This window comes from Xenopus tropicalis, chromosome 3 (genome assembly GCF_000004195.4).
Source record: "Xenopus tropicalis strain Nigerian chromosome 3, UCB_Xtro_10.0, whole genome shotgun sequence".
NCBI classification, from domain to species: domain Eukaryota; kingdom Metazoa; phylum Chordata; class Amphibia; order Anura; family Pipidae; genus Xenopus; species Xenopus tropicalis.
This window is the reverse complement of record NC_030679.2, coordinates 103975494-104002609: the sequence shown is the minus strand read 5'-3', so window position 1 is coordinate 104002609 and position 27116 is coordinate 103975494. Positions and strand designations below refer to the sequence as shown.

At 37.8% G+C, this 27116-nt stretch overlaps 2 protein-coding genes across 4 annotated transcripts in view; both read left to right on the top strand.

Annotated features, from left to right (window-relative positions):
* The window catches only part of shc4 (SHC (Src homology 2 domain containing) family member 4), a 54170-nt gene extending 51837 nt beyond the window's left edge, over positions 1 to 2333 (top strand). Inside the window, exon 12 of the mRNA XM_018092663.2 lies at positions 241 to 2333. Coding sequence (XP_017948152.2) covers positions 241 to 387 — 147 coding nt within the window. The 3' untranslated portion in view covers positions 388 to 2333. The remainder of the gene's footprint in view (positions 1 to 240) is intronic.
* Positions 2334 to 10877: 8544 nt separating this feature from the next.
* Positions 10878 to 27116, top strand: part of cep152 (centrosomal protein 152kDa) — a 42542-nt gene continuing 26303 nt past the window's right edge. For all 3 annotated transcript variants that reach the window (XM_004912603.4, XM_004912602.4, XM_002936564.5), the window contains exons 1-14: positions 10878 to 11108; positions 12291 to 12416; positions 13114 to 13220; positions 14117 to 14177; positions 14262 to 14606; positions 14714 to 14882; positions 15581 to 15721; positions 16687 to 16826; positions 16911 to 17111; positions 17982 to 18129; positions 20563 to 20654; positions 21722 to 21876; positions 23072 to 23282; positions 26843 to 26968. In XM_004912603.4, the coding sequence (XP_004912660.2) occupies positions 12330 to 12416; positions 13114 to 13220; positions 14117 to 14177; positions 14262 to 14606; positions 14714 to 14882; positions 15581 to 15721; positions 16687 to 16826; positions 16911 to 17111; positions 17982 to 18129; positions 20563 to 20654; positions 21722 to 21876; positions 23072 to 23282; positions 26843 to 26968 (1983 nt within the window). In that variant the 5' untranslated portion in view covers positions 10878 to 11108; positions 12291 to 12329. The remainder of the gene's footprint in view (positions 11109 to 12290; positions 12417 to 13113; positions 13221 to 14116; positions 14178 to 14261; positions 14607 to 14713; positions 14883 to 15580; positions 15722 to 16686; positions 16827 to 16910; positions 17112 to 17981; positions 18130 to 20562; positions 20655 to 21721; positions 21877 to 23071; positions 23283 to 26842; positions 26969 to 27116) is intronic.

The window sequence follows — 27116 nt, the reverse complement described above, 5'->3', positions numbered from 1 at the left end:
AAGCTGCCGAATCGGTCCAAGGGACCGATATCGGCAGCTACTACCGGCCCCTGTATGGGGACCTTTACCCAATTCTAGGATCAAAGTGGGCATTCCAATGCATCCTTCTACTAATTTAGTACTATTACTATTTATCTTATCTACTCAAATATTCCACAACTAAAACATTTGTATTTTGGCTCTATTAGGTGACATTTTGTCCAGTTATGTGTAAATAAACTATTTATACTCTTTTATTAGGTAAGGACTAAAGACCATGTTTTTGAAAGTGTGATCCATCTGATCAGTTATCACATGGAAAATGAATTGCCAATCATCTCTTCTGGAAGTGAACTGTATCTCAGGAAGCCAGTAAGAAAACAGCATTTTCCTGGAATCAGGGGTTAGACTGCAGGCTTTGCTTTCTCTATATGCTGAACAATTGCACCTATCCCAGATGTATTATTAACAAGCCTGATGGCATGACTGAAACATGGAGCTGCAAAAAGGAAAAGAGACATTTTTGATTATCAGTCCAGAACAAATATAAGCCACGCAGTAAATGTATAATCTAAAATCTTTGCATTTAGGAAATCTCAACAATATTTTTCTTCACCAGTGACACTATTAACATTCATACAAGAAAATAATACAAACACATTATACTTGAAAGCACAACCAACAACTTGTTACATAAATCACCTTGAATGAAAGCTACGTGCCTTGAATTCACCTCTCTTAGGAGTTAAATTATTGGGTTTAAGCTTGGTGTGTAATGGTACTATACATCACTGCTTCCTACATGAAACTTTACTAGACTTGCATGTTAAAGTATACACGGATATAAACTACTCTGAAATGCATTTAAAAGAGTGTGCTTAATTTCTGATGTTGTTTCTCTGTAACATTTACACAGAGGAATATTCCAAACTTGGGCAAAGTAATTCCAAAAAAAAGTTCTTCCTAATCTACAGAACCAAATCATGTAAGTGCAATAAAAATAGAAAGATAGACTACATAATTGTGTGTATTTAGCAAAAAGTTTAGTAGCTGAAATGTTTAACATTTTCATTATTCTTGGATACCCGAATACCTTTTGAGCCAATACTAATCCAAAAGGGCTGTAACAATGCAGGCAATTGCTGGACAGGAGAACTGTGTGTGTATCTATATATATAAAGGGCAATAATCCTTGTATAATAAAGCATAGTGCAAAAAGCAATTCCATGTTTTTCACCCACAATATAGTGTTTCTTCCCAGGATTCTAGCATAAAAGTGGGCACTGCCAACAAAGTAGCAACTATTGATGCAGCACCACTTCTGGGGCTGCTGCCACCTAAGGCACAAGTTGTGATACCTCTTTACCTGCTCTGTGCTTACCTCTTTGGTGACAAAGTGGGTCAAGGGCGGCCTAAATCACTAGTGCAGAGAGCACAATAGTGCTGTCTGCAATAGAAGAGCTAAATTTTCCTTTTAAAAATGGAAATTCAGCTCTAAAATTTACAAGGGGCGTTTGCTCCCCTGGTATTTGGCTCCTTATTACCCTGAGGCATGGTTTTCACCTTGCCTCATGGCAGGAGCGGCCCTTTATTGATATGTAACCCACTAGTGGAACCCTGGAATTCCAGAGTACCCCTAATTCAACAAGTGCACTTGCACATAATTACTCAGACCTAGCTGGGTGGGTGCATGTATGCTGGCATTCACTGTGCTATTCATTGGTGGCCATGACCTGAAGTTTGCTTGCCTTCCATACTTCATTCTATCATTAACTCCAGGTAGTGACTGGATACAGAAGTGAAGAGGGGCTGAGCATAAGAACTGTCCACCAGTAAAGGTTGTAGAGGAAGGATATATCTTATGTATACTATATATATATATATATATATATATATATATACACACACACACATGAACACAAAAGTATACATATTTGCACACAAACTTGTTGCCATAGCCTGAATCTGTTTTTTAAACCCATATTTTCTTTACTATCACAGCACTTTAAATGTACTGTACATTTTTAGACAGTATCAGATATTTTTTTTTTGTCAAAATGATAAACAGGATTCTTTAAAACATTCTGCTGATATCTTCATTAATTCACAATTCATGTCTTCATTTAGACTATAGTTAAATATATGCATGTGTAAAATGTTCTATTTTTTGCAAGGTTCATAAAGGGCAACTATTTTTAAATGTTTAGAGTATTTTTCATCTATCCCATTTGGTATGTTTATAAAATAACGGAAAATTAGAAAGATTATATATTTATGTCGTAGTCATCTATTATGTGCTTTGTCTGGAATGTACCGTCATTATTTTAAATAAATGTTGAATTTATATGTGTGAATGTACATGCTTATTATTGAGAAAAAAAGATTTTTATACCATAATTCACAAATGTTGTCATGGTGTTGAATTAAACATTTACAATAGAATTACCAGTGTGCTTAAAATCAAGAATCTATTTTTTGACAGGTTATTCATGATAAATCATGTAAATTATAAGGTACAATAAGGGGTAGCTTTGAATAAAGCAAGTTATATTTGACTATTTATTTTTGGAGTCCTATAATCAACAAGGGTCTCCTGATTCTTGCCTAATACTAGAAGATCTGGTATGAGTATCTTAAGTAGCACTCTTTAAAAGTATATTGCGTAAAGAAGCTCATAATTTAAAAAAAAAAAAAAAATATATATATATATATTTTCACAAAAAAATACCTTTTAGTACAGGTATCAGGCCCCTTATCCGCAAACCCATTATCCAGAAAGTTCCGAATTACGGAAAGGCCATCTCCCTTAGACTCCATTTTAATAAAATAATTTGCATTTCTAAAAATCATTTCCTTTTACTCTGTAATAATAATACAGTACCTTGTACTTGATCCCAACTAAGGTATAATTAATCCTTATTGGAGGCAAAACAATCCTATTGGGTTTAAGTAATGTTCTTAGCCGATTTAAGGTAGGAGATCTGAATTACGTAAAGACCCCTCATCCGGAAAACCCCAGGTCCCGAGCATTCTGGATAATGGGTCCCATACTTGTAGTTTGTACCATTGGGTAATCCTAAACTGAAATTTTAAGTACTGTAGTAAGGGCCAGACCCTGGGATCATAGGATTCACAGTGCACACAAACAAGCCAAGGCTCACATATACGTTAGGTCACATCAGCCAATTAATAGACAAAGTCCTATCTTTTACTCCCACACTTCTTCCTGTTACAGTTAGAATTCAATTACATCCTGTCAGTTCATCCCTGAGGGAGCACACAGACCACCACAAAATGATGGCTCAATGTAAAATATGAAAAAGGGCAATATATACTGATATTTATATATAAATATGCTAAGATTTATTAGTAGGCCACCTAATATGATATAAACTCTCTGCTGGTTCAGTATTCAGTATCGTTTTCCTTTAACTCACTGACAAGCACTACACTTATAAAAGGTTACTATTGTCCAAGTTTTTTTTTTTTTTAAGGTGTCACACAAACAGTCAGGGTACAAGCTGCACCTCTCTAATAAATACATCACTGTCTGCAATGGGCAACCTTGTATTCACAAGGAGTAGTAAATGCTTGTCATTTATTTTCATATATTGAATAGTTTCTTAGAACTGAGGCAAGATTTTTTGATGGAGTGTTTACAATGTCTTTAAAGGAGAAGGAAAGTCATTTTGGCATTTTACTGCCAACAAATTCACCACATTAGTGCCACCTAGAACGCTATATTTATTCTGCAGAAAGCATTACCATACCTGAGTAAAGAGCCCTTGAAGCGTTCTTTGTTTGCTTAAGACAGCAGCTACCATTTTAAATAGCTTCCAGTTTGCAGTCTAGCAGTTATAGCTCAGATCACGCATTTCTATGGGAGGGGGGAGGGAGTTCTTAGCATTCTTATGGGAGGGGGGAGCAGGAGAGAGGAGAGAACTGTGCAGACTCTAGCCACCGAAATGAAGGATTTTTCTGAGAGAGGAAGTCAGACACCAGAACAACATGTTTACAAAAAAAAAAATCCTGTTTCTTTTGATAGAGGACTCAGTGCAGTGTTTCTGTGAGAGCTTATGGCTGTATTTACATAGACCTTTCTGATAAAGCTTACTTAGGTTTTACCTTTCCTTCTCCTTTAATTATACCCCCTTTATTCTCCCATATCCAAATACCTGAAAGCTTAATTTTCTTGAAGGTCTGATTACTTATGCCCATGCGGCTCATTAAAATTCTACAATTTTGGACAGTCATGACTCACGACCATACACCCCGGCAGTTAATCTCACCTACAGCTGGCTAAGTGCCAAAAAAATTTCCTCTTTTGTTTTATGTAATTCTGTAATCCTCTAACATACTTAAAATGCTCCTGCCTTTTTTGGGCTTAAGCTACAAAATGACAACCACAGAAGTAGGGACATAGTAGATGCAGCCTGTGGAGCAATTATTTTCCACAGACTGCATCTACTATATCCCTACTTGTGTGGTTGTCATTTTGTAGCTTAGGCCCAAAAAGGAGGGAAAATTTTAGGTATTTGTTTCGAAGGAATCCCTCCGCCTTTCACAATCTCACTTATGCTGGAAATCAGCTAATAAAGGATTCTTTGATGCAAAACATGCTGTGTGCACAGTAAAAGTCAGCGAACCCCCGAATCCTCCGTAAAGGATTCAGCCTAATACCGAACCAAATCCTAATTAGCATAAATATAGTATAAATAGTTTATGTATGTGAGTGTATAGATAGGTAAGTATAGGTTTGCGGGTGCTGGGTTTACTTGGAAGGGTTAAACTTGATGGACTCAGGTCTTTTTTCAACCCTATGTAACTATGATCTACCACTCAGCGGCAAGTCAATGTATTCCAATAAATCTATTTCTGATGAAGTGTTGCCTCACAGGGCAGACGTATTTTCTTTAATCATGTAAAGATTATGGTTTAAAGATTAGATTATAGACCAGCAAATTTTACTGCCAGTCTTTGATCTTTATATTACATGGGGAGACCTATTTAACAAAATTAGAATTTGTGAATTTTAGAGATTTTTTAATTCTAATAAACTAGAAATGTTACCAAACTCAAATGTTTACTTATTTATTTAAAAATTTGATTAAAAAAACCTTGATTGAATAAACTCAGGAAAAATTTAAAATGCAGAGAATTTACATTCTACTCATCATTTACAACAGGTCTACAAACTCTCTTAAAAAACTCAAAGCAAACATTTATAAAAATCGCTTGCATTTTGCTGGGACAACTCCCATTGACTTCTTCATGAACTTGCATAGTTTTAGATGCCAAAGTTTTACATTAGAAGTTTTCAAAATGTTCGCACTTAATAAACTTTGAACATTTATGTTTTGGAAACTCTAATTTGAATGAGTAGGTTAGTGCAGAAAAAAATTTGCAGTAAAAATTTCAACTTTGATAAATCAGCCCCCAAGTATTAAAGTAGCAGTAGTACAAAAATTAGCATAGACTGCCATATTTCTTGTTTACATGTTCACAAACTTTTTGAGGATCCCATAGCATGCTAGCCAGATGGGATTCCATAAGCTGAGTGATTATTCCATTCATTTGTCTTGCACATAGCAAACTGGGAGTTTCAGACTCCCAATTTCAGGCATTCGTTCATGAGCAGGAGCTTGCTCATCCTAGATTCTAGTGCTCCTGGTGGGATATCTCTGCCCTGAAGCCTGGGCTGGATATGGAATCCCATAACACTGCTACACTACTATACATATTCAAGAGGTACAGGGGAATGGAACAGCCCTCTAGCTCTCAAGTATGAAAATGATGTATCTTAGAAGTTAAAACAGGGTAGTAGGGGGTGGGTTTATTCTTCTTTAAAGAGATACTGACATCAGAAAGTAAGCTTTTTTTTTTACATCTATCATAACATAGTCTTTACATGCTATTTATAATTTTGCCTTAAAAGTACTTTCCTAATGCTTTTACATTCCCTATCTGACCCCCCATGTTCCTCTATGAGGGGGCTGCCATATTTGTGCAGCAGGAGGCCGTTAGCATTAGAAGCTATACCTTACAGGCTGAGAAGGGACAGTCAGGTTGGCAAAACAGTCAGGTTTAGGAACTTCAAGTAACAATTACTCACAAAAGCAGCCCTATCTGTGAAAAGTTATAAACATGACCTATAGGTAACTTTTTATGTACATTCATATTTTGAAGAGTAGTTTTTTAGTGCCAGTATCACTTTAAGATCACCAGTGTTAATAAAATAAAAATGATAGGATCTTAACCTTTTAGGGCTCTGGCACACGGGGAGATTAGTCGCCCGCGACAAATCTCCCTGTTCGCGGGCGACTAATCTCCCAGAATTGCCATCCCACGGGCGAAAAAGTAAGTTGTCGGTGGGATGGCACACGCTGCGCAGGCGATTTCGGCAAATCGCCGAAGTTGCCTCGCGAGGCATTTTCGGTGATTTGCTGAAATCGCGCCGCCACGTGTGCCATCCCACCGGCGACTTACAGTTTCGCCGGTGGGATGGCAACTGATGGCAACTCGGGGAGATTAGTCGACCACAAACAGGGAGATTTGTCGTGGGCATTTCTAAAACTATATTTACAATGCCCCATTCTTGCAAATTGCAAAAAAAGGCTGCACTTTGAGGCATTGTGCAAATATCCGCAGGCCTTTACAGTCTGTTTCACAGCACAAAGACCTGCAGAGCTCCATTCTATAGGGGCAGGAGGGGGGCGATATGTGTTCCTCCTCCCAGTCCCGTACCTTGCACGTCATTCAGAGGTGTCCTAATGCTGCTCTCAGTACAGGGTGCAGGGCTCACGTGCTCACAGAATGAGCACTAGGGGGGTGTGCACTTGCTTTTTTGTATATTTGCCACCTGGTTGACAATTTAGGGGTGGTTCAACTTTATTTTAACTTTTAGCATGTTATTGAATGTCCTATGCCAAGCAACTTTGCAATTAATTTTCATTATTATCATTTTTGAATTATTTGCCTCTTCTACATCTGTCAAGCTTTCAAATGGGGGATCACTGACACCAGCAGCCAAAAAACATTTGCTCTGTTAGGCTACAATTTTATTCCTACTTTTTATGCTTATCTTTCTATTCAGTCCCTTCCCTGTTTATATTCGATTCAAACCATTGCCTAGTTTCTAAGGTAAGCAATCAGATATCTTCTGAAATTCCAAACAAAAGAGTTGTGGAACAAAAAGTTATATAATTGAAAAACTACAAAAAATTAAAAAAGATTTGTGGCAACCCTCGTTACACCACTTAGAAGCTTATTCATACATACCAGGCTAGCAGTGATGTGCGGGTCAGCCTGATACCCACGAGTCGTGTGGGTTCGGCCTGACGATGGCATCTCACTTGCAGGTGGTCTCGGGTTGAGCTCTTCCGCTCACCCTCCCCTGCCACCTCTGACGGCTTTCTTAGCAGGGGGCGGGGATGACGTCATGGGGTTTTCCTAATTTGGGAGACCGGGCAGGAGGTTTTGACACGGACAGCCCTTTCCGTAAACTGGGCTGTCTGGGTCAAAACCGGACAGGTGGCAACCCGAGACCTAACACTGCCAGCTACCTCTTCCAGCTTGTGAATTTATAGCGTGTGCCAGAAACGCCCCGCCCCTTTTGTGACATCATTGCAGGGCAGGCGGGTCTATAGAGAGGAGAAGCGGGGCAGGTTAGGGTTGAGAATTTCTCAACCCGCACATCGCTACAGGCTAGATTCTGACTGCCTATTCCCACTAGAATCTACTTTATTCTGTGTATATTGACTACATACTAAACTCTGAAGGTACACTGCCTTTAAAGTCACTTGGAACTAGGCCACAACCATGGGGGAAAAGGAAGTCCAGAGTTCTCGCAGCCAAGTCACTTTCATTTTAATCAATGCATCAATGCATCTGTCTGACAAAATTTGAGAGTTTCTGTGCATCTATATTCACATGATGTAGAATACAAACGTTGCAACGAAGCTGATATATTAAAGTCCGTTAGAAATTATTATTGCCAGTGTCACCAATAAGTAAGAGAGTTATTGGAATGCTTGCTTTACCTAGAAAAGGTAGCAACCATACACACAGTGGATATAAAAAGTGTACACACCCCTGGTAAAATGTCAGGTTCCTGTGATGTACAAAAATGAGACAAAGATAAATCATTTGAGAACTTTTTCCACCTTTAATGTTACCTATACACTGTACCACTCAATTGAAAAACAAACTGAAATCTTTTAGGTGGAGGGAAGAAAACCAAAAAAACTAAAATAATGTGGTTGCATAAGTGTGCACACCCTCTTCTAACTGGGGATTGTAGCTGTGTTCAGAATTAAGCAATCACATTCAAAATCATGTTAAATAGGAATCATCATACACCTGCCATCATTTAAAGTGCCTCTAATTAACCCCAAATAAAGTTCAGCTGCTCTAGTTGGTCTTTATTGACATTTTTTTAGTTGCATCCCACAGCAAAAGTCTTGGTCCCCAGAGAGCTTTCAAAGCATCAGAGGGATCTCATTGTTAAAAGATATCAGTCAGGAGAAGGGTACAAAAGAATTTCCAAGGCATTAGATATACCATGGAACACAGTGAAGACAGTCATCATCAAGTGGAGAAAATATGGCACAACAGTGACATTACCAAGAACTGGACGTCCCTCCAAAATTGATGAAAAGACGAGAAGAAAACTGGTCAGGGAGGCTACCAAGAGGCCTACAGCAACATTAAAGGAGCTGCAGGAATATCTGGCAAGTACTGGCTGTGTGGTACATGTGACAACAATCTCCCATATTCTTCATATGTCTGGGCTATGGGGTAGAGTGGCAAGAAGAAAGCCTTTTCTTACGAAGAAAAACATCCAAGCCAGGCTACATTTTGCAAAAACACATCTGAAGTCTCCCAAAAGCATGTGGGAAAAGGTGTTATGGTCTGATGAAACCAAGGTTGAACTTTTTGGCCATAATTCCAAAAAATATGTTTGGCACAAAAACAATACTGCACAGCACCAAAAGAACACCATACCCACAGTGAAGCATGGTGGTGGCAGCACCATGCTTTGGGGCTGTTTTTCTTCAGCTGGAACTGGGGCCTTAGTTAAGATAGAGGGAATTATGACCAGTTCCAAATACCAGTCAATATTGGCACAAAACCTTCAGGCTTCTGCTAGAAAGCTGAACATGAGGTGGAACTTCATCTTTCAGCATGACAATGACCCAAAGCATACATCCGAATGGCTTCACCGGAAGAAGATTATAGTTTTGGAATGGCACAGCCAGAGCCCAGACCTAAATCCGATTGAAATCTGTGGGGTGATCTGAAGAGGGCTGTGCACAGGAGATGCCCTCGCAATCTGACAGACTTGGAGTGTTTCTGCAAAGAAGAGTGGGCAAATCTTGCCAAGTCAAAATGTGCCATGCTGATAGACTCATACCCAAAAAGACTGAGTGCTGTAATAAAATCAAAAGGTGCTTCAACAAAGTATTAGTTTAAGGGTGTGCACACTTATGCACCCACATTATTTTAGTTTTTTTGTTTTTCTTCCCTCCACCTAAAAGATTTCAGTTTGTTTTTCAATTGAGTGGTACAGTTTATAGGTCACATTAAAGGTGGAAAAATGTCAATAAAGACCAACTAGAGCAGCTGAACTTTATTTGGGGTTAATCAAAGGCACTTTAAATGATGGCAGGTGTATGATGATTCCTATTTAACATGATTTTGAATGTGATTGCTTAATTCTGAACACAGCTACAATCCCCAGTTAGAAGAGGGTGTGCACACTTATGCAACCACATTATTTGTTTTTTTGGTTTTCTTCCCTCCACCTAAAAGATTTCAGTTTGTTTTTCAATTGAGTGGTACAGTGTATAGGTAACATTAAAGGTGGAAAAAGTTCTCAAATGATTTATCTTTGTCTCATTTTTGTACAGCACAGGAACCTGACATTTTACCCGGGGTGTGTAGACTTTTTATATCCACTGTATATAGTTACTGTTAGCAGGGAGTGCGTATGGCTAGTCAGAAGGCCAAAGAAAACAGGATAAAGCCCTTAGGACCAAAGAGCAAACTTAAAACTAGAACAATCGAGTCTTCATAAAAAAATTAAAAAGAGCTATTCAAAATATTAAATATATATATATACACACAGACTTCAACTTACACATTTTATACTCTCTGGGACTTATTCCTAGGCATGTATTTATACGTTGTTCCCCTTTATGAAATGGTACTGGAGAGAATGCATAATGTAGGGTACCATAGAATATGTATGTATCTATATTTCTTAATAACATGTTTTAAATAAACGTTTTCAGTTTTTTACGAAGAATTTCTGACTTACAGACTATGATGGTTCCAACCATAAACACAGTTTACTAACTAGATACACGCATATTCCCACACACCCTGCCCCGTAAGAATCTGTTGGTCCTACGTTTCCTGAACACCTGTATGGACAATCCGTGTTTTTTTTTTTTTTTTACCGTCTAACCGTATAAAACACTGTGGTTTTAGGGGAATCGCCGTTGCCATGGCTACCCAGCCGCGGCGTGCCCCATTAGCACACGTTCATATCGCTTTTTTTTTTTTTTTTTTTTTTTTTTTTTTTTAAAGACGGCAGCTACGTAAAAACAAAACTCCCGGTATGTACCCCTTGGTCCAACCATTATGATTCATTATGACCAATTAAACGAGTCTCTCCTTATGCCAACAGTTACTAGGAGTGCGGTAATCCCGCCTCATATTGCTTCTCAGCCAATGGAACTCGCACGCAGGATTCCCGCTACCTCTCGCGCCACTAGCTCGCTTTCGCTGTTACTGGGATTGGTCAATTGGCAGCACGGCGCAGCCTATCAGGTTCATTTGTACGGGGTAGTCATTCATGCCGGGGCGGGTCTTGAACATACCACCAACCAGAAAGGCCTAACGACAAAGAGCTAGGAATTTCGCGTATGTGATTGGATAAAGATAATATCAATCTATTGCTCAGGGGCGAATTGGGTTTTCTGTGTCCCATTTTGACTGTTGAGAGGGAAGTCTGTTTATGTCCGGGATTTTGTGAAGTTGTAGAGTTGCTGATACGGAATTGTTGTTCCTGGAGCTGATGAAGAAGCTGGTGGCTTTAGCTGCCGGGGTGTAGGTGACTTGTTCTGGTAAGTTTTCACGTATTTACCAAGATGGAAGTTAGCACAACTGGATAGTAAGATAGGCTTTCTGCGTACACAGCACCCAAGATTCCCTTTCACATTCACAGGGACAGGTAGCAGCTTTCCATCAGACGAATTGGGTGTAGCCTTCCTCATTTATAGCCGATGTGAACCTGAAAATAAAAATGAATTTGTAATTCTAAGCAATTTTCCAATATACATTCATTACACCTTTTCAGTGATTTCAAAATTGTGTGCAAATACAATCGCTGAATGCAGCATTCATCACTTTCTGCCCTAATGGTTATGACTTCTGAAACTATGTAGCACATAGGACTGACTTCTGCTACATTGTTTCAAGGGACAACCCATATTACAGAAAGGTATAGAAACAATTATGCTCGTTATTAAGCATACATCTGCCTGCCTTGCATCTCATCCCCACGCCAAGGGTATTAATATGAAGTTGTTCCTTCCTGTTCTACTATTACAAGCTTTGCATTTCTTGGAAGGACTTCATTGTATTACGACATTGTTCTTGGGATGTGCTTCTATTAAGTCACAAGCATTAGAGAACTTGCACGGTCAGTCTCTGCTTTTAATTTGTGTTCTCATTTGTCCACAGTTGTCTGTTTTGTTTGTTCAGGGCACTATGTTAAGCTGGCCATACCCTGTAAGATCCGCTTGTTTGGCGAGGCAGCCAAATGAGCAGATCTTCCGATATGCCCACCTAAAGTGGGCGATATCTGGCTAATTCTCGTTTGGCCCTAGATCATTGTTTGGTCAAACGATTATATTAAACCGGCAGGCTCAGACGCCGCCGGACTGAGGACAGCATCAATGATCCAATGTGGTCCCCGTTCTGACAGAAAATCCAACCTTCCAGATCGAGATCTGGACAATTTTAGGCCAGATCTCATTCGGGTAGGCCCGTTGGGGGTGCCTATACACAGGAAGATAAGCTGCTGAATCGGTCTAAAGGACCCAAGTTGGCAGCTAAAATCTGCCTGTGTATGGCCACCTTAAGTTAGTCAGGTTCTTCCACTCCTATTTGAAAAACTGAAAATCATATACTGAGATTTTAAATTCCTAGACTGAAACATGGCAGTTGGCACAGGTTTCATTAGTGTCCACTGCCATATGCAAGGCTTGCTATTTAATTAATGTATTCACTTTTTTTTTTTATAGATATTTTATACCCTGTAAGGGTTTTGTGCATGCTTGATAATGTCTATCGATTTTGATAGTGGAGCACTGCAGATTCAGCAAGAGGATGAAGAGTATGATAAAGAGGATTATGCCCGGGAGCAAGAGGTGAGAAAGTGGTTCAGAATTAATTATAGTGTCTGGTGCAAAAGTGTGGTAAAGGACAAGCCACCTGTTGCTAGCTTTTCATTATTCTTTGTCTCCACTGCTCTCACCTTTTGTGTAAAAGCCACAGCAGAGATTAATTTACTATAACCATCTGTTTTGAATATTCCCTTGTGTACTTTGAAGGTCTTGTCTGTATATAGTAAAACTAAAGTCTGTCTTGTGATGTAAGCAGTAGAATCTTACTTGTTTAAACTATTTTACATTCTTTGTTTAAAGGGATCTATTATATGTTGATTGTGTGCAAATATTTTTTCACCACACTTTATATCAAACTACATTTATTTTAGTAGAAATACATGAATCGGTTTATTGCTGTATGACTTAAAGAAGTAGTTCACCATAAAATTAACTTCTAGTATGGTATCTATAAAGAAGCATATAAGGCATTTTGGGAATCCGCTTCTTAGGGTTCCATTTGTTTTCATTGTGGGGAAAAAAGTTTTGTTTGTTTGAGACATTATACATGTCATTAATTAACCCCTTCTTCTTCATTATCATTAAAAAAACCAGTGTTAAAAATCCACGCTATGCAGTAGTATATAAATAGTAGTGTGCAGCTAAAGCAAAATTCCAGTCTGGTTCTTTGTCTCCCCATTTGTGCAAAGTCAATAATGCCATTGTCTGTTTTGATTTAAAGCTGCAACAGTTGTTAACAGATCTTCCCCATGACATGCTTGATGACAGCCTTTCCTCATCACCAGAACCAAGCTATAGTGATTGCAGCGGCCATGAAGTTTCAGAACAGTAAGTGACAGGAATCCTTACAGTTAGATGACCCTTTAGTTGCCTTATTGGACATTGATGTCAATGCTGCCATTTTTTTTATATGCATTGGGTCAGTTATTCTTGTACGACATGGAAGGAAAGAAATTATATCAAATTATATCAAATGATGTCTTGTGAAGGAGCCATAGAAATCCCTTGCAGGCAGGCAACAGTTTGACAGCCCTTATGTAGGACATACTTTTAAAGGAGACCTATAACATAAGTAATACCCCCTAATCTTGTAGGCAGTAAATAATAATAATAATATGGGCTAAAATTATCATTTTCTCTAAAAATGACCCCTTTTATTGAAGCCCTCTTATACTTCCCCCTGGTCCCTGTCCAAATTTAAATAAAGGGTGGGTGTGTTCTAACAGCCCCTGCCAGAAGTGCAGTAGGAGTTGGATAACCAATCACAGCCCTACAGTCCCACAAGCAAAGACAGGCTTCAGTTCCCTATCAGGTCAACTCACTGCTGATTGGTTCCTATTCTTCTGTGAGTTTGCTGAGTGCTACTGACACATGCACAGCCAGGAAAAGGAGGCAGGGGGAAGTGGAATAGGTGGGTGCTAGCAGGGAACTAGCAGGGTTTTTGGAGAAATTTTCAAAAAATCAGGTTTTAAGCAAATTCCTTTTATGTTCAAGTGTATTATGTACAGGCACATTCTTGTATTTTACACAATGTCTCCTTTAAGATACTTTTCAGTGGCATTAAATATACTGGGTCAAAATGTTTTGTAAAAGCAAGTCATTGGGATGAGTGTCTTCTGCCTTGTGCATGCTCTGTTTGCCACGTGATGTTTATCCTTCCTTTTTTAATTTTTGTCTTATCATTAATCTATTTATTTCACTATCTGTTCTCCATACTCAATCAGAATGCAACAGTGGGAACATGGAGCAAATTGGAATGACGATGAATTGCCAAACCATCAACAGGTGAGTCTGCTGGCTGGTAAACAGTTCTTTATCTCACAGTTCTCTTGAAGTTAAGATATTTTACCTTTTTTTTTTTTTATTCAGCCCTATAAAAATGGGTTTACAGAGAACCAGTATTGCATGGAATTTGTGGATAAACAAGATGAGAATCTTAGAAATCAAATGGGTGGTGATAAGATGTCCAATGGATGGAATGTGCTGCATGCTGATAATAAAGATAATATGTTTAATGGCAAATACCGCTACTCCAAAGATCATGCTTACAATAATGAATCAAATGGGGAAGCCTTTCACAGAGGAGATCATTACGATGTACCTGGTCATTGTTCTAGCAGTGAGTTGTATCATCTCCCAGATGACTTTCAACCCTATACAAACAGCCACCAACAGGTTGAAAATTTTCCAGATGCTAAACAAGAGCATTTTCAGGTTTGCAAAATTATATATTTATATTGCTATTTAATAATATATATATATATATATATATGTTTTATAGTGGGATTTTGGGATGTTAATGCTTTTGCATTATTTTGCAGGGTTTTGCTGTACAAGAAGAAACAAGTAAACAGTCTACAGAGCCTTATCAAGTAAAATACAATCCTTACCAAATAAATACTACACAAAAGGATGAGATGAACCAAGAAGTTGGAAGAAGAGATGGCAATTTTGATGACTTGCAGAGAGAGTTCTTAGATACTGGGGAAAGTATGTAATGCATATTTAGGAAAAAGCTTCCTAAAAAAATATGCACCAAAGTCTATGCAAAATTTCAAATGCACAAGAGCAAACATACACACATCTGATGAAGTCTGATGTACATGTGTAATGACTGAAACAAGTGGTTTTTCAGCCATAAAATAATTTGCTTGTAAGTTTTGGAACCAATAGTGTACCAAGAACTTGCGTCAACACTTAACTGCAAATGCATTTAAAGGAGAAGGAAAGGTCAATACTAAGTAAGCTTTATCAGAAGGATCTATGTACGTACAGCCATAAACAGTTACAGAACTGCTGCTCTGAGTCCTCAGTGAAAAGAAACGCCACATTTCATTCCTTTTATTATGTATACACAATCTTCCTGCACTCAGAATAATCCTTCAGGGCATGCTATGAGTTTGCTCAGTTTGTTCCTCTCTCCCCTCCCCTTTCTGCTGTAATCTGAGCTGCAGCACGGAAGTTACCAAGACCATGCTAAAATGGCAGTTGCTATCGTAAACAGAGGGAGCTTCAATTTACTCAGGTATGGTAGAACATCCTGCAGAATATAAATATAGCATTGTACCTTGCACTATTGTGACTAATCTGTCGGCAATAAAATGCCAAAATGCCTTTCCTTCTCCTTTAATAACCAATGTAATTTACCATCTAATACTATGCCTAACATGGAAAAATTTGTTCATTAGATTCTGCAGGCAACATGCAGTTTGTGCAGCTTCAGGTTTTGTACAAAGCAAGAGGAAGGCAGCTTGAAGAGCAAAACAACAACTTAGAAGAGTGTGAAAGGCAAATAAGATATCTTAACCACCAACTTGCAATAGTTAAAGGTAAAGAATTTTTATTCTTTCTGCATGGTCTTAAAGTGTATATGAACTTATTTTTCTATTTTAGTCATAAAAAAGCAGAGGATCTACTCAACAACAAAATAATAAAAGGACAAAAATTAAAATACTGTTCTGTTCATTACTCCATACAGTAGCCAATTCAATTCAATAAATTTAATCAAGAAAAATCTCCCAATTTTGTACAACGATCCAAAGTTGCGGCATGTTTTTGGGAGACGGATGTTAATTTATAAGTAGGCGAGCTCCCACTTTGGGCAATATTTTATCACCAAGTGAATTTAAAAGGGATAAATCAGACCGTAACTGGCTAAAAAAGAATGTATCAGTGCGGATCATCAAGATGTATCACTTGCTCGAGAGTATATGTATCAAAATATCAAGCACAGGGAAGAGTTACAAAATAAATAGTTAAATTTATTGTAACACAACAACTTCAGTATACTTATTAACTTATGTGAGCTGTAACATCCAATATGTGGGATGTACAGCTCGACCTTTAAAAAATCGTATACAAGAACATATAAATCAGGTTAATTCCCGAAGTGAGGCAACAACAGTTGCACAAAACTTTGCATGCTGTAATGGGGGAACTGTATCGATGCTACAAGTTCAGGGCATCCATAAGGTGATTATACAGAATAGAGGAGGCGATAAACTAAAAAAAACTTTTAAAACTTGAAGCCAAATGGATTTTTATTCTTAATACATGGGAACCACAAGGACTTAATGTCAGATGGGACCTGAGTTGTCATGTATAGCAACGACAGTGTCTTAACTTGCATTTGTCAAGTAGGAATCATCTGAGCTTCATTATCATCAAGTACAAAGTACTGTCTTATTACAAAGAAAAAGTGTAAGACCGTTAATAAATACTATAGCAATTCTATATTATTTCCATGTCTGTTTCATTGCATCATGTGAAAATTTGCCAATTCATTATTTTTAAGATCAAAAAGATGGCTTGACTATCAGCCTACAAGAATCTCAAAAACTACTTCAAAATTCCAGAGAAATGGAGATTCAGTTAAAGGGGCAATTGACTGCTCTGCAAAAGACAGTTGAGAGTGTAACCACAAATGAAGAACATGTAAGTGGACGTCTGTGTTATCCACGTTACAGTGTACGTACGTATGTATTATGCCACAATCTTTTCATTTTTTATTTATTGTAGCTCAGAAAAGAATTGAACGTTGCTAAAGTAGCAATGGAGAGTATGCAGCAACAGCTTCTAGACTTGCGACGCTCTGAATCCATACAACGAGCTAGAGAGCAACATGAAACTGTTGTGTCAATGCTGAAAAAGAAGAATGAGGAACAAGTGTTGGTATTACAGCAGAAGCTTGACGATATAAATGCAGCACTTAATGAAGAAGTAAGTGAGATTAAAATGTAATATAGTATAAACTGTAAATTAATTTGATGTGAACAGTTATTCAAAATGTGATGTATTGTTTGAGGACTGCTGTCATTTCTATTAAATGAAAATCCAAGAACCCTATCAACTCCCAGGCTACAAGCATCTTGTTCCTGCAATGCAATGACCTAAATTAAGTTCTTATTTATGATGGATCTTGTACTGCTTTATTACTTATTCATTAAATTGATTATATGTTATACAGCACAGTGATGAACTTGAAACTGTTAAATCGTGGTGCATAAATGTAAACAAAGCCAAGAAAATCCCGTGTAGTTCTGCAGTTTGTGCTTAGCCTTTAGACTGGAAGTATTCTTGTTGTCTTCAAAGACAACTTTCTTAGAAAACACATTAAAGGGGACAAGTCACTCTAAAAAACAATTCCAAATCCTACCATCTAAATTATTTTAGTTTGTTTCCTTCACTCTTTTGGGATCCACACTTAGAACATACAGACATGTGCTGTTTGTGGAGACTGTAATCAAGGCAAGCTTTGCATCATTCCAAAATATAATGTATATGCCAGAATGGGGACTTGATGCATTTGCCTGTGAACAGGCTACACAGTCATAAATGGTGAGGAGCGTAGTAGCATCCATGTGAAGAAATTAAAGTAATTGCTCTACCTCAGGCATAGAAGCAGAAAATGCAATATATGACTGACAGCTTAGTTGAGCTTTGTTTATTTACAACACCCTCCATAATCATCATCTGCCGCTTCTATTGGTGCAAAGAAACATTTTTTTTATTATTGTATTTATTATTCAAATGTTCTTGTCCCTGAAATGTTACTGACAATGTGTTTTACAATTGTGTTTTCTTTTAAAGAAAGAATTGTGTAGACGTTTGGAGGACCGATTAAAACTATCTGAAAGAAACCAAGAAGAAAGCAAACTTGAAAAAACAGATATAATTAACAGGCTCAGTAAGAGTCTAGAAGAAAGTCAGAAGCAGTGTGCTAACCTTCTGCAGAGTGGTATGTGAAAATGTTATTTCCTCATAATTAAATGGCTTGAATTGAAGAAATCTAACCACACCACCACTGCACAGCATTTATTATTTTTATCATGTAGATAATTTTGTAAAGAGAACTTTTGCATAATAATTCTCAGTTGTATACCTTTTTGTAGCAAATTAGTTCGCAGTGTCGGCTTCCTGCATGTATGTTTTTTTAAAAAGCATATTCTGTCATACGTTAAGGGCCAGATTCATTAAAGTACAAATCCGAATCACAAAATCCGCAGCTCCAACCTGGCCCAAGGAAAGTCCTGATACCTAAGCTTGAATGAATCCGAAACTGTCGTTCTCGATGCGACAAATATGATTTTGTCGCGCAAAGTACTAAAAAGTTGCGCAAATTAACGAAAATATCGCAGAAAATATGCAAAACGTGTAAACTTCAGAGCCTGACTTAAGTAAAGGATTAGTCCAGAATTTGAAAAGCATGTAAAATATTTTGTTAACTTAGAGCCTTTTGGATAGGAAAAATAACATGAACTGCAGTATGATATAGAAATGTGTTTGTATATATCTATATATATATATACAGGTCCTTTTCAAAAAATTAGCATATTGTGATAAAGTTCATTATTTTCTGTAATGTACTGATAAACATTAGACTTTCATATATTTTAGATTCATTACACACAACTGAAGTAGTTCAAGCCTTTTCTTGTTTTAATATTGATGATTGTGGCATACAGCTCATGAAAACCCAAAATTCCTATCTCAAAAAATTAGCATATTTCATCCGCCCAATAAAAAAAAAAGTGTTTTTAATACAAAAAAAGTCAACCTTCAAATAATTATGTTCAGTTATGCACTCAATACTTGGTCGGGAATCCTTTTGCAGAAATGACTGCTTCAATGTGGCGTGGCATGGAGGCAATCAGCCTGTGGCACTGCTCAGGTGTTATGGAGGCCCAGGATGCTTCAATAGCGGCCTTAAGCTCATCCAGAGTGTTGGGTCTTGTGTCTCTCAACTTTCTCTTCACAATATCCCACAGATTCTCTATGGGGTTCAGGTCAGGAGAGTTGGCAGGCCAATTGAGCACAGTAATACCATGGTCAGTAAACCATTTACCAGTGGTTTTGGCACTGTGAGCAGGTGCCAGGTTGTGCTGAAAAATGAAATCTTCATCTCCATAAAGCTTTTCAGCAGATGGAAGCATGAAGTGCTCCAAAATCTCCTGATAGCTAGCTGCATTGACCCTGCCCTTGATAAAACACAGTGGACCAACACCAGCAGCTGACATGGCACCCCAGACCATCACTGACTGTGGGTACTTGACACTGGACTTCAGGCATTTTGGTATTTCCCTCTCCCCAGTCTTCCTCCAGACTCTGGCACCTTGATTTCCGAATGACATACTTTGGACCACTGAGCAACAGTCCAGTGCTGCTTCTCTGTAGCCCAGGTCAGGCGCTTCTGCCGCTGTTTCTGGTTCAAAAGTGGCTTGACCTGGGGAATGCAGCACCTGTAGCCCATTTCCTGCACGCGCCTGTACACGGTGGCTCTGGATGTTTCTACTCCAGACTCAGTCCACTGCTTTCGCAGGTCCCCCAAGGTCAGGAATCGGTCCTTCTCCACAATCTTCCTCAGGACCCAGTCACCTCTTCTCGTTGTGCAGCGTTTTCTGCCACACTTTTTCCTTCCCACAGACTTCCCACTGAGGTGCCTTGATACAGCACTCTGGGAACAGCCTATTTGTTCAGAAATTTCTTTCTGTGTCTTACCCTCTTGCTTGAGGGTGTCAATGATGGCCTTCTGGACAGCAGTCAGGTTGGCAGTCTTACCCATGATTGCGGTTTTGAGTAATGAACCAGGCTGGGAGTTTCTAAAAGCCTCAGGAATCTTTTTAAGGTTTTTAGAGTTAATTAGTTGATTCAGATGATTAGGTTAATAGCTTGTTTAGAGAACCTTTTCATGATATGCTAATTTTTTGAGATAGGAATTTTGGGTTTTCATGAGCTGTCTGCCACAATCATCAATATTAAAACAAGAAAAGGCTTGGACTACTTCAGTTGTGTGTAATGAATCTAAAATATATGAAAGTCTAATGTTTATCAGTACATTACAGAAAATAATGAACTTTATCACAATATGCTAATTTTTTGAAAAGGACCTGTATATATATATATATATATATATATATATATATATCCATCGAAACGCGTAGATGGTATGCTGAAATAAATCACTGACCTGATTGATGCTGTAGCTGTGAGTGCTTTCTACTGTTGAGTTTGATGCATTATTTTTGTCAGCACCCAGCCTGTGCCCGATACTGGTGAGTGCCGATTCTTTACAAGACTATATAATATATATATATATATATCTTTTTTTTTTTTTTGTACAATGTATATAATATGTGAAAATAATACTTTGCCTATCTCCTACATAATATAGGCTCAATACAAGAAGCCTCTCATCTAAGGTTGCAGCTACAGCAAGTACAATCTTCAAAAATCATAACTGATGGCATGAACAAAGCCTTACAGGTCAGTTTTCTAATTGTAAATATTAAGAGTAGTGTAATGAACACTTGGTTTCTTTGTACTTCAGTTCCAATATAAAATTCCCCCTACCAAAAAATGATTTATCAAGTCATTAATACATTTGCTCAGAGGCCCACAACAATTGTAAGGTATTTTGAAAACCACATTTTGCCTAACGTATTAGATTTTAGTTTTATTATGTGATTTGTTTTAATCTGCCTTGTGTAAGGGGTCTGGTCACACATGATTAGCGATTAAGAAAAGCATATGAAAGTGGTTACTCTAGCATATGAGGGGTACTAGATACTAAAAGAATTACTTACTAACCTTCTCAAAAATTTGGTAAGTATGCAATGACTATGGATCCTTGCTTGATGTTTAGGACTCGTTAGTATTAGGCTGCTGATACCTTTTGGGTTTCCTAAAAAATATTGATCCTTTTATGCTAATATTTCATTTTAATGATTAGGCAGAATGCTTTGGAAAGGTACGGTAATTTAGCTGCAGGCTACAATCAATGCTTTGGAGTCAACAGCAAAGAAGTACAGACTTCTTCCAATTGATCTGGAGTCCTGAGAAGTGACCACAATTGTCAACCAGTTGAAGAATTGCAGTTAATGATCTCTATGGAAACCATAGAGATTAAGAAATCTGCATAAAGCAAGATTTCTCATGTATTGTCCTATATGTTAGACCTTTGCTAAGTGTCGGTTAGTATGGCAAGAGGATCAGTTACTAGGACAAATAGGAATGGGGACAACTGGCAGCCTGCCTTATTCCTTTTATATAAGAGAGTGAGGGAGATATTACTCATCAGAATTAAGGAAGGGGTTACAAAGGCACAGGCTATTCTGATGCTAGGATTATTTTCAGACTTACATGTGTAGGGGATAGTTGAATTATTCTGTGGGCTGCATTCCTTTTTTATTTTATTTTTTTACCTAAATTATATCCATGGTTTTGCATAAAGTTTTTGGTGTGATAAGAAAAGATAATTTACATGTATCCTAATTCATATTGTATTTGTATAAAAATGGAATCCCATGACATACCATCTGTCCTTACTTTAGGAAGAGGTGCGTGAACTGCAGGAGCAAATTACAATGTATGAATCTGCTGCAAGATTGGGAGTTTTTGTCAATGGTGGTGAAGAGCAACAACTCTCCGATTCATATGTGGAATTGGGAATTAAAAAGGTTAACTGGCAAAAATCACAACTTGGCAGGTATTTCTTTCAGTGTTGTAGAAATTTTTGTGGTTTTGTTACAAATGGGTGATCCTTGTATATTTAAAAGCCAAAGAATTCTGTACAAAATGGATACATGAGCTATAAAGCCTTAATGTGGTTAGTAAAGAGCAGAAAGAAGGATAATAGGGCCATTATTTTTCTAGCTGTTAACTTGGTATAATAAACCTTACCTCATTTGTTACATAAAGCAAAAGATGATATTGCAAAGATGATGTAAGGTACTTACTAAAGTGAGAAAGTAAATAGTAAGGCACGAAAGTTAAAACGCACATAACCCTGCATCGCTGTCGCCATAAAAGTGTTCAAAAAAGCAGAATGCATAATAAATTCATGACAGGGCAAAAAAATCCAGTAATGCATAACAAAATAAAAAAACTAAGTAGTGAAAACAAAACATACAATGGCTTATACATATTCATATACGGTAAAACAAATCTGCACATATTGCTTTTTTCCAGTTATTACACAGTGTGCCATAGATATGGAACAGCATAGTAAAGAACATTGATGCAGGATGCTACAGTTATAACTCAAAGTGCGCAGTACATATAAAAAGCATAGTAAGGCAAAGCATTCTCTCATTTGTATTTCCTTTCTCATTTAGTCGCCATTTAAAAAATATGGTCACTATTATTTAATTCCAAATTTAATTCCAAATAGCCATTTATCTTGGGATTTAGTGATTTTTTTTTTAGATTGGTAGGGGGATACTGATACCCTAGTAAGGATTGTATTTTGGTAAACATTCAAGAACAAATTCAGAAAATGCTCCATTTTTTAATAAAGGAAAAAGATGTGCTGTTTTCACCGTTTATTCCCCTAAGAGGAAGATTTACTTAAAATGGAGAATTGCTTAATCTGTGGGAGTTGTTTGTTGCAATGACCTGGACTGCAGAACTATTCAGACTGATAAAATGGGGTGATTTAGAGGCCTGTGAGCAGTTAGAGTACCTTGGAGTATCAGCTGGCTCTTGTAGCTGATGATATTAGACTATAAGGGTGAAATAGTTGCTGTGTTCCTTGTCTTCTATTTTTATTCATTCCTTTTCCCCCCACTTACATGGAATAGTATTAGACCAAATTTCAGTTTTCCTTAATGAACTGGTGAGAAAATAATGTATAAGACACTCGTATGTTATAAAGTGGATCTACTTATTTTCTTTCCATTCAGGGTTGTGTCACATAATGGCGTGAAGAATGACCTTTCCTCAGAGGAGATCATCTTAGAACTTAAAAGTGAGCTTGAACGTTGCTTGAACAGCAATAAAACAAAAAGAAAGCAGATTGTTACTCTGCAGGCCGATCTAAAAGGACACGTGTCAAAAAATGAAGAATTAAAGAAGTCATTGGAAGAGGCAGAAAGGACAGCCAGAGACAATCAAGTAAGCATTTTCATATATGGCAGTGCATATCATGAATGTTTATAGATATCATTGTTTCTCTCAATACATTCTTTATAAAGTAAGTGAAGATATAGTTAAAATAAATAGGAAATATGGTGTCCAGTTCTGTCTTAAAGGAGACATGACATATATAAAAATTGAGAATGTACTAGTGAATTATACTCCTCTAAATATAGAAGGATTGTGCTCAATAAAAAAAGTTGTTTCAGACTGATTTATTGAGAAATTCCACCACAAACCCAGTAGTCCCGCCCATCTGTTCCACTTCCTCTGGCTGAATTCTCTGGATGTTCAGGGGAGCCGGCGGCTCTTAGTACATGGCACTGCAGGATAAGAACCAATCAGCAGCTAGGCTGACCTGATAGGGAACTGAAGCCTGTCTTTGCTTATGTGAGAACAAGGCTGTGATTGGCTATCCCCCTCCTGCTGTGCTTCTGGCAGGGACCGTTAGGACACACCCACCCCTCATTTGAAACAGGGACAGAGAACTGATAGGATCTACTTGTTGCTCCCAGTGGCCTCAAAGCAGGTGCTTATTTTTTGAATTTCTGGTAACTTAGTAACATAGTAAGTTGGGTTGAAAAAAGACATATGTCCATCAAGTTCAACCATAATGCCTATATATAACCTGCCTAACTACTAGTTGATCCAGAGGAAGGCAAAAAACCCCATCTGAAGCCTCTCTAATTTGCCGCAGAGGGGAAAAAATTCCTTCCTGACTCCAAGATGGCAATCGGACCAGTCCCTGGATCAACTTGTACTAAGAGCTATCTCCCATAACCCTGTATTCCCTCACTTGCTAAGAATCCATCCAGCCCCTTCTTAAAGCTATATAATATATCAGCCAGCACGACTGATTCGGGGAGGGAATTCCACAACTTCACAGCTCTCACAGTAAAAAAACCTTTCCGAATATTTAAACGGAACCTCCCTTCTTCTAAACGGAGTGGGTGCCCTTGTGTCCGTTTGAAGGACCTACTGGTAAATAAAACATTAGATGATTATATGATCCCCTTATATATTTATACATAGTTATCATGTCACCTCTTAAGTGCCTCTTCTCCAGTGTAAACAAACCCAACTTGGCCAGTCTTTCTTCATAACTGAGACTTTCCATACCCTTTACCAGCTTAGTTGCCCATATTCTAGATGGGGCCTTACCAGCGCTCTGTAAAGTGGAAGAATAACCCCTTCCTCCCATGAATCTAATACAGCTCAAAACCTTGTTTGCCGTTGCAGCTGCTGCCTGGTATTGCTTGCTACAGCCAAGTTTATTATCTACTCCAAGGTCCTTCTCCATTATGGTTAAATCTCATCTGCCACTTAGCCGCCCAGATTGCCAGTTGGTCAAGATCCTGCTGCAAGGATGCCACATCCTAGATAGAATTGACTGGCCTGCAGAGTTTTGTGTCATCTGCAAACACTGATACATTGCTTGTAATACCCACCCCTAAGTCATTTATGAACAAGTTAAACAAAAGTGGACCCAGTACAGAACCCTGAGGGACCCCACTGAGAACCTTACTCCAAGTAGAGAATGTACTAACAACCACCCTCTGTACCTGATCCTGTAGCCAGTTTTCTATCCATGTGCAAACGACTTCACTAAGACCAATAGACCTTAGTTTAGAAAGCAGTCGTTTGTGGGGAACGGTATCAAATTCTTTGGCAAAATCCAAATATATTATATCTACTGCATCCCCACTGTCCAGCTTCTTACTTACCTCATCATAAAAAGCAATTAAATTGGTCTGACCAGACCTGTCCTTCATAAAGCCATGCTGATTACTGCTCATAATGCCATTCTCCAGTACATAATTTTGTATGTGATCCCTTAACAAGCTTTCAAATAACTTGCCCACCACGGATGTCAAACTTACAGGCCTATAATTGCCAGGCTGAGATCTTATTCCCTTTTTAAATATAGGAATGACATTCGCCTTCTTCCAATCCCTAGGTACCATACCTGATGAAAGCGAGTCTGAGAATATCAGAAACAAGGGCCACTGTAAATCTGACCCTAGCTCTCTCAGTACCCGTGGGTGTATTCCATCTGGCCCAGGTGCCTTGTTAGGAGGCAAGCTTTGGTTGCATAAAAACCAAGGATAATGCCAAACAGAGCCTTCTGCAGGCTGCCAGTCCACATAGGGGCTATTAAGTAGCTGATTAAAGCACATATTTCTACTCCATGCTTGTGTTGCTCCCCAACACTTTTTCAATTAAAATGTGGCTCACAGGTATAAAAGGTTGGGGATCCCTGATCTACAGGGAGCTCCAATAAAGGGACCATTTTTACAGATAGGATTAATGTTTAGCCCAAGGTGAATCCAGCACCAAATATTATTCATAATTGGCTACAATTTTTTTTTTCCATTTAGTAACATAGACATAAATCCATCACGAAAAAAGACATATGTCCATCATATCCAATATGTCTCCTTTAAGAATTTTAGAATGCACCAAGGAACTGAGACAAGTCTCTAAACTTCTAGAATTCTTTTTACATGTATTCGGAGAGTTATTTTTTAATATATATGTTTAGTTTTAAGGGCTTACCAATGAACAAGGTGAACAAATATACATTTTGTAACTGATGGATAGGAGCATGGCTATTCTATGAAATATGTTTTATTTATTTATATATATATATATATATAACAAGAACAAACGGAGCACACCCTATTGAAATTCAAATGCCCAGGGTGCTAGCTAAAAAATATAAAGCAAGAAAATGAGCTGCACTCACCAGGACTTGGCAAAAATATAATAAATATAATAAAAATATAAAAAATAAACTTATTATATTTTTGCCAAGTCCTGGTGAGTGCAGCTCATTTTCTTGCTTATATATATATATATATATATATATATATATATATATATTTGTCACTTAAAAGATATTTCTGTATGAAAAAGCATTTGCTAACCATTTTAAAGGAACAGTAACACCAAAAAATGAAAGAGCTTTAAAGTAATAAAAATATAATGCAATGTTGCCCTGCACTGGTAAAACTGGTGTGTTTGCTACAGTAACACTACTATAATTTATATAATAAGCTGCTGTGTAGCCATGGGGGCAGCCATTCAAGCTGGAAAAAAGGAGAAAAGGCACAGGTTACACAGCAGGTAACAGATAAGTTCTGTAGAATACAATAGTGTTTTATCTGTTATCTGCTATGTGCCTGTGCCTTTTCTCCTTTTGAATGGCTGCCTCCATGGCTACATAGCAGCTTATTTATATAAATTATAGTAGACTTTCTGAAGTAAACACACAACTTTTACCAGCGCAGGGCAGCAGCACATTATATTTTAGTTACTTTTATACACTTTCATTTTTTGGTGTTACTGTTCCTTTAAACCTTCTATGTAGATTGTTCAACAGCTGTGTAGAGGTGTACAGTAGCTTTTGCATTGCTTACCTTCTGAATCCCTGTCAGGGCATAGTATGCCTTGAGGTACCTGAATATATTTTTGAAGGTTTTGACCATCGCATGTATTGGTTTTTGTCATCTTCTTAAATCAGATTTTTATAATTACAGATTCGGGCAGAAAACCTAGCAAACAAAGTGGATAAGTCTCCGTTTCAGTATTTATCAAGTGATGAATTTAGGGAAGAGCTTCAAAAACTCCAAAGTGAAAAACAGATACTTCAGCAAGAAAATGAGGTAACAATGTTTGGAAATGGAAGTGCAGTAGAAAATTAGATAAAGTAATGTGTGCATTTTCTACAGCTTGGCTATATAGTTGTTTCAAAGTGAGCCATAAGTGTGCCATAAGTGCTGGGGGTAATAAACGCATCACAATCACACTGCT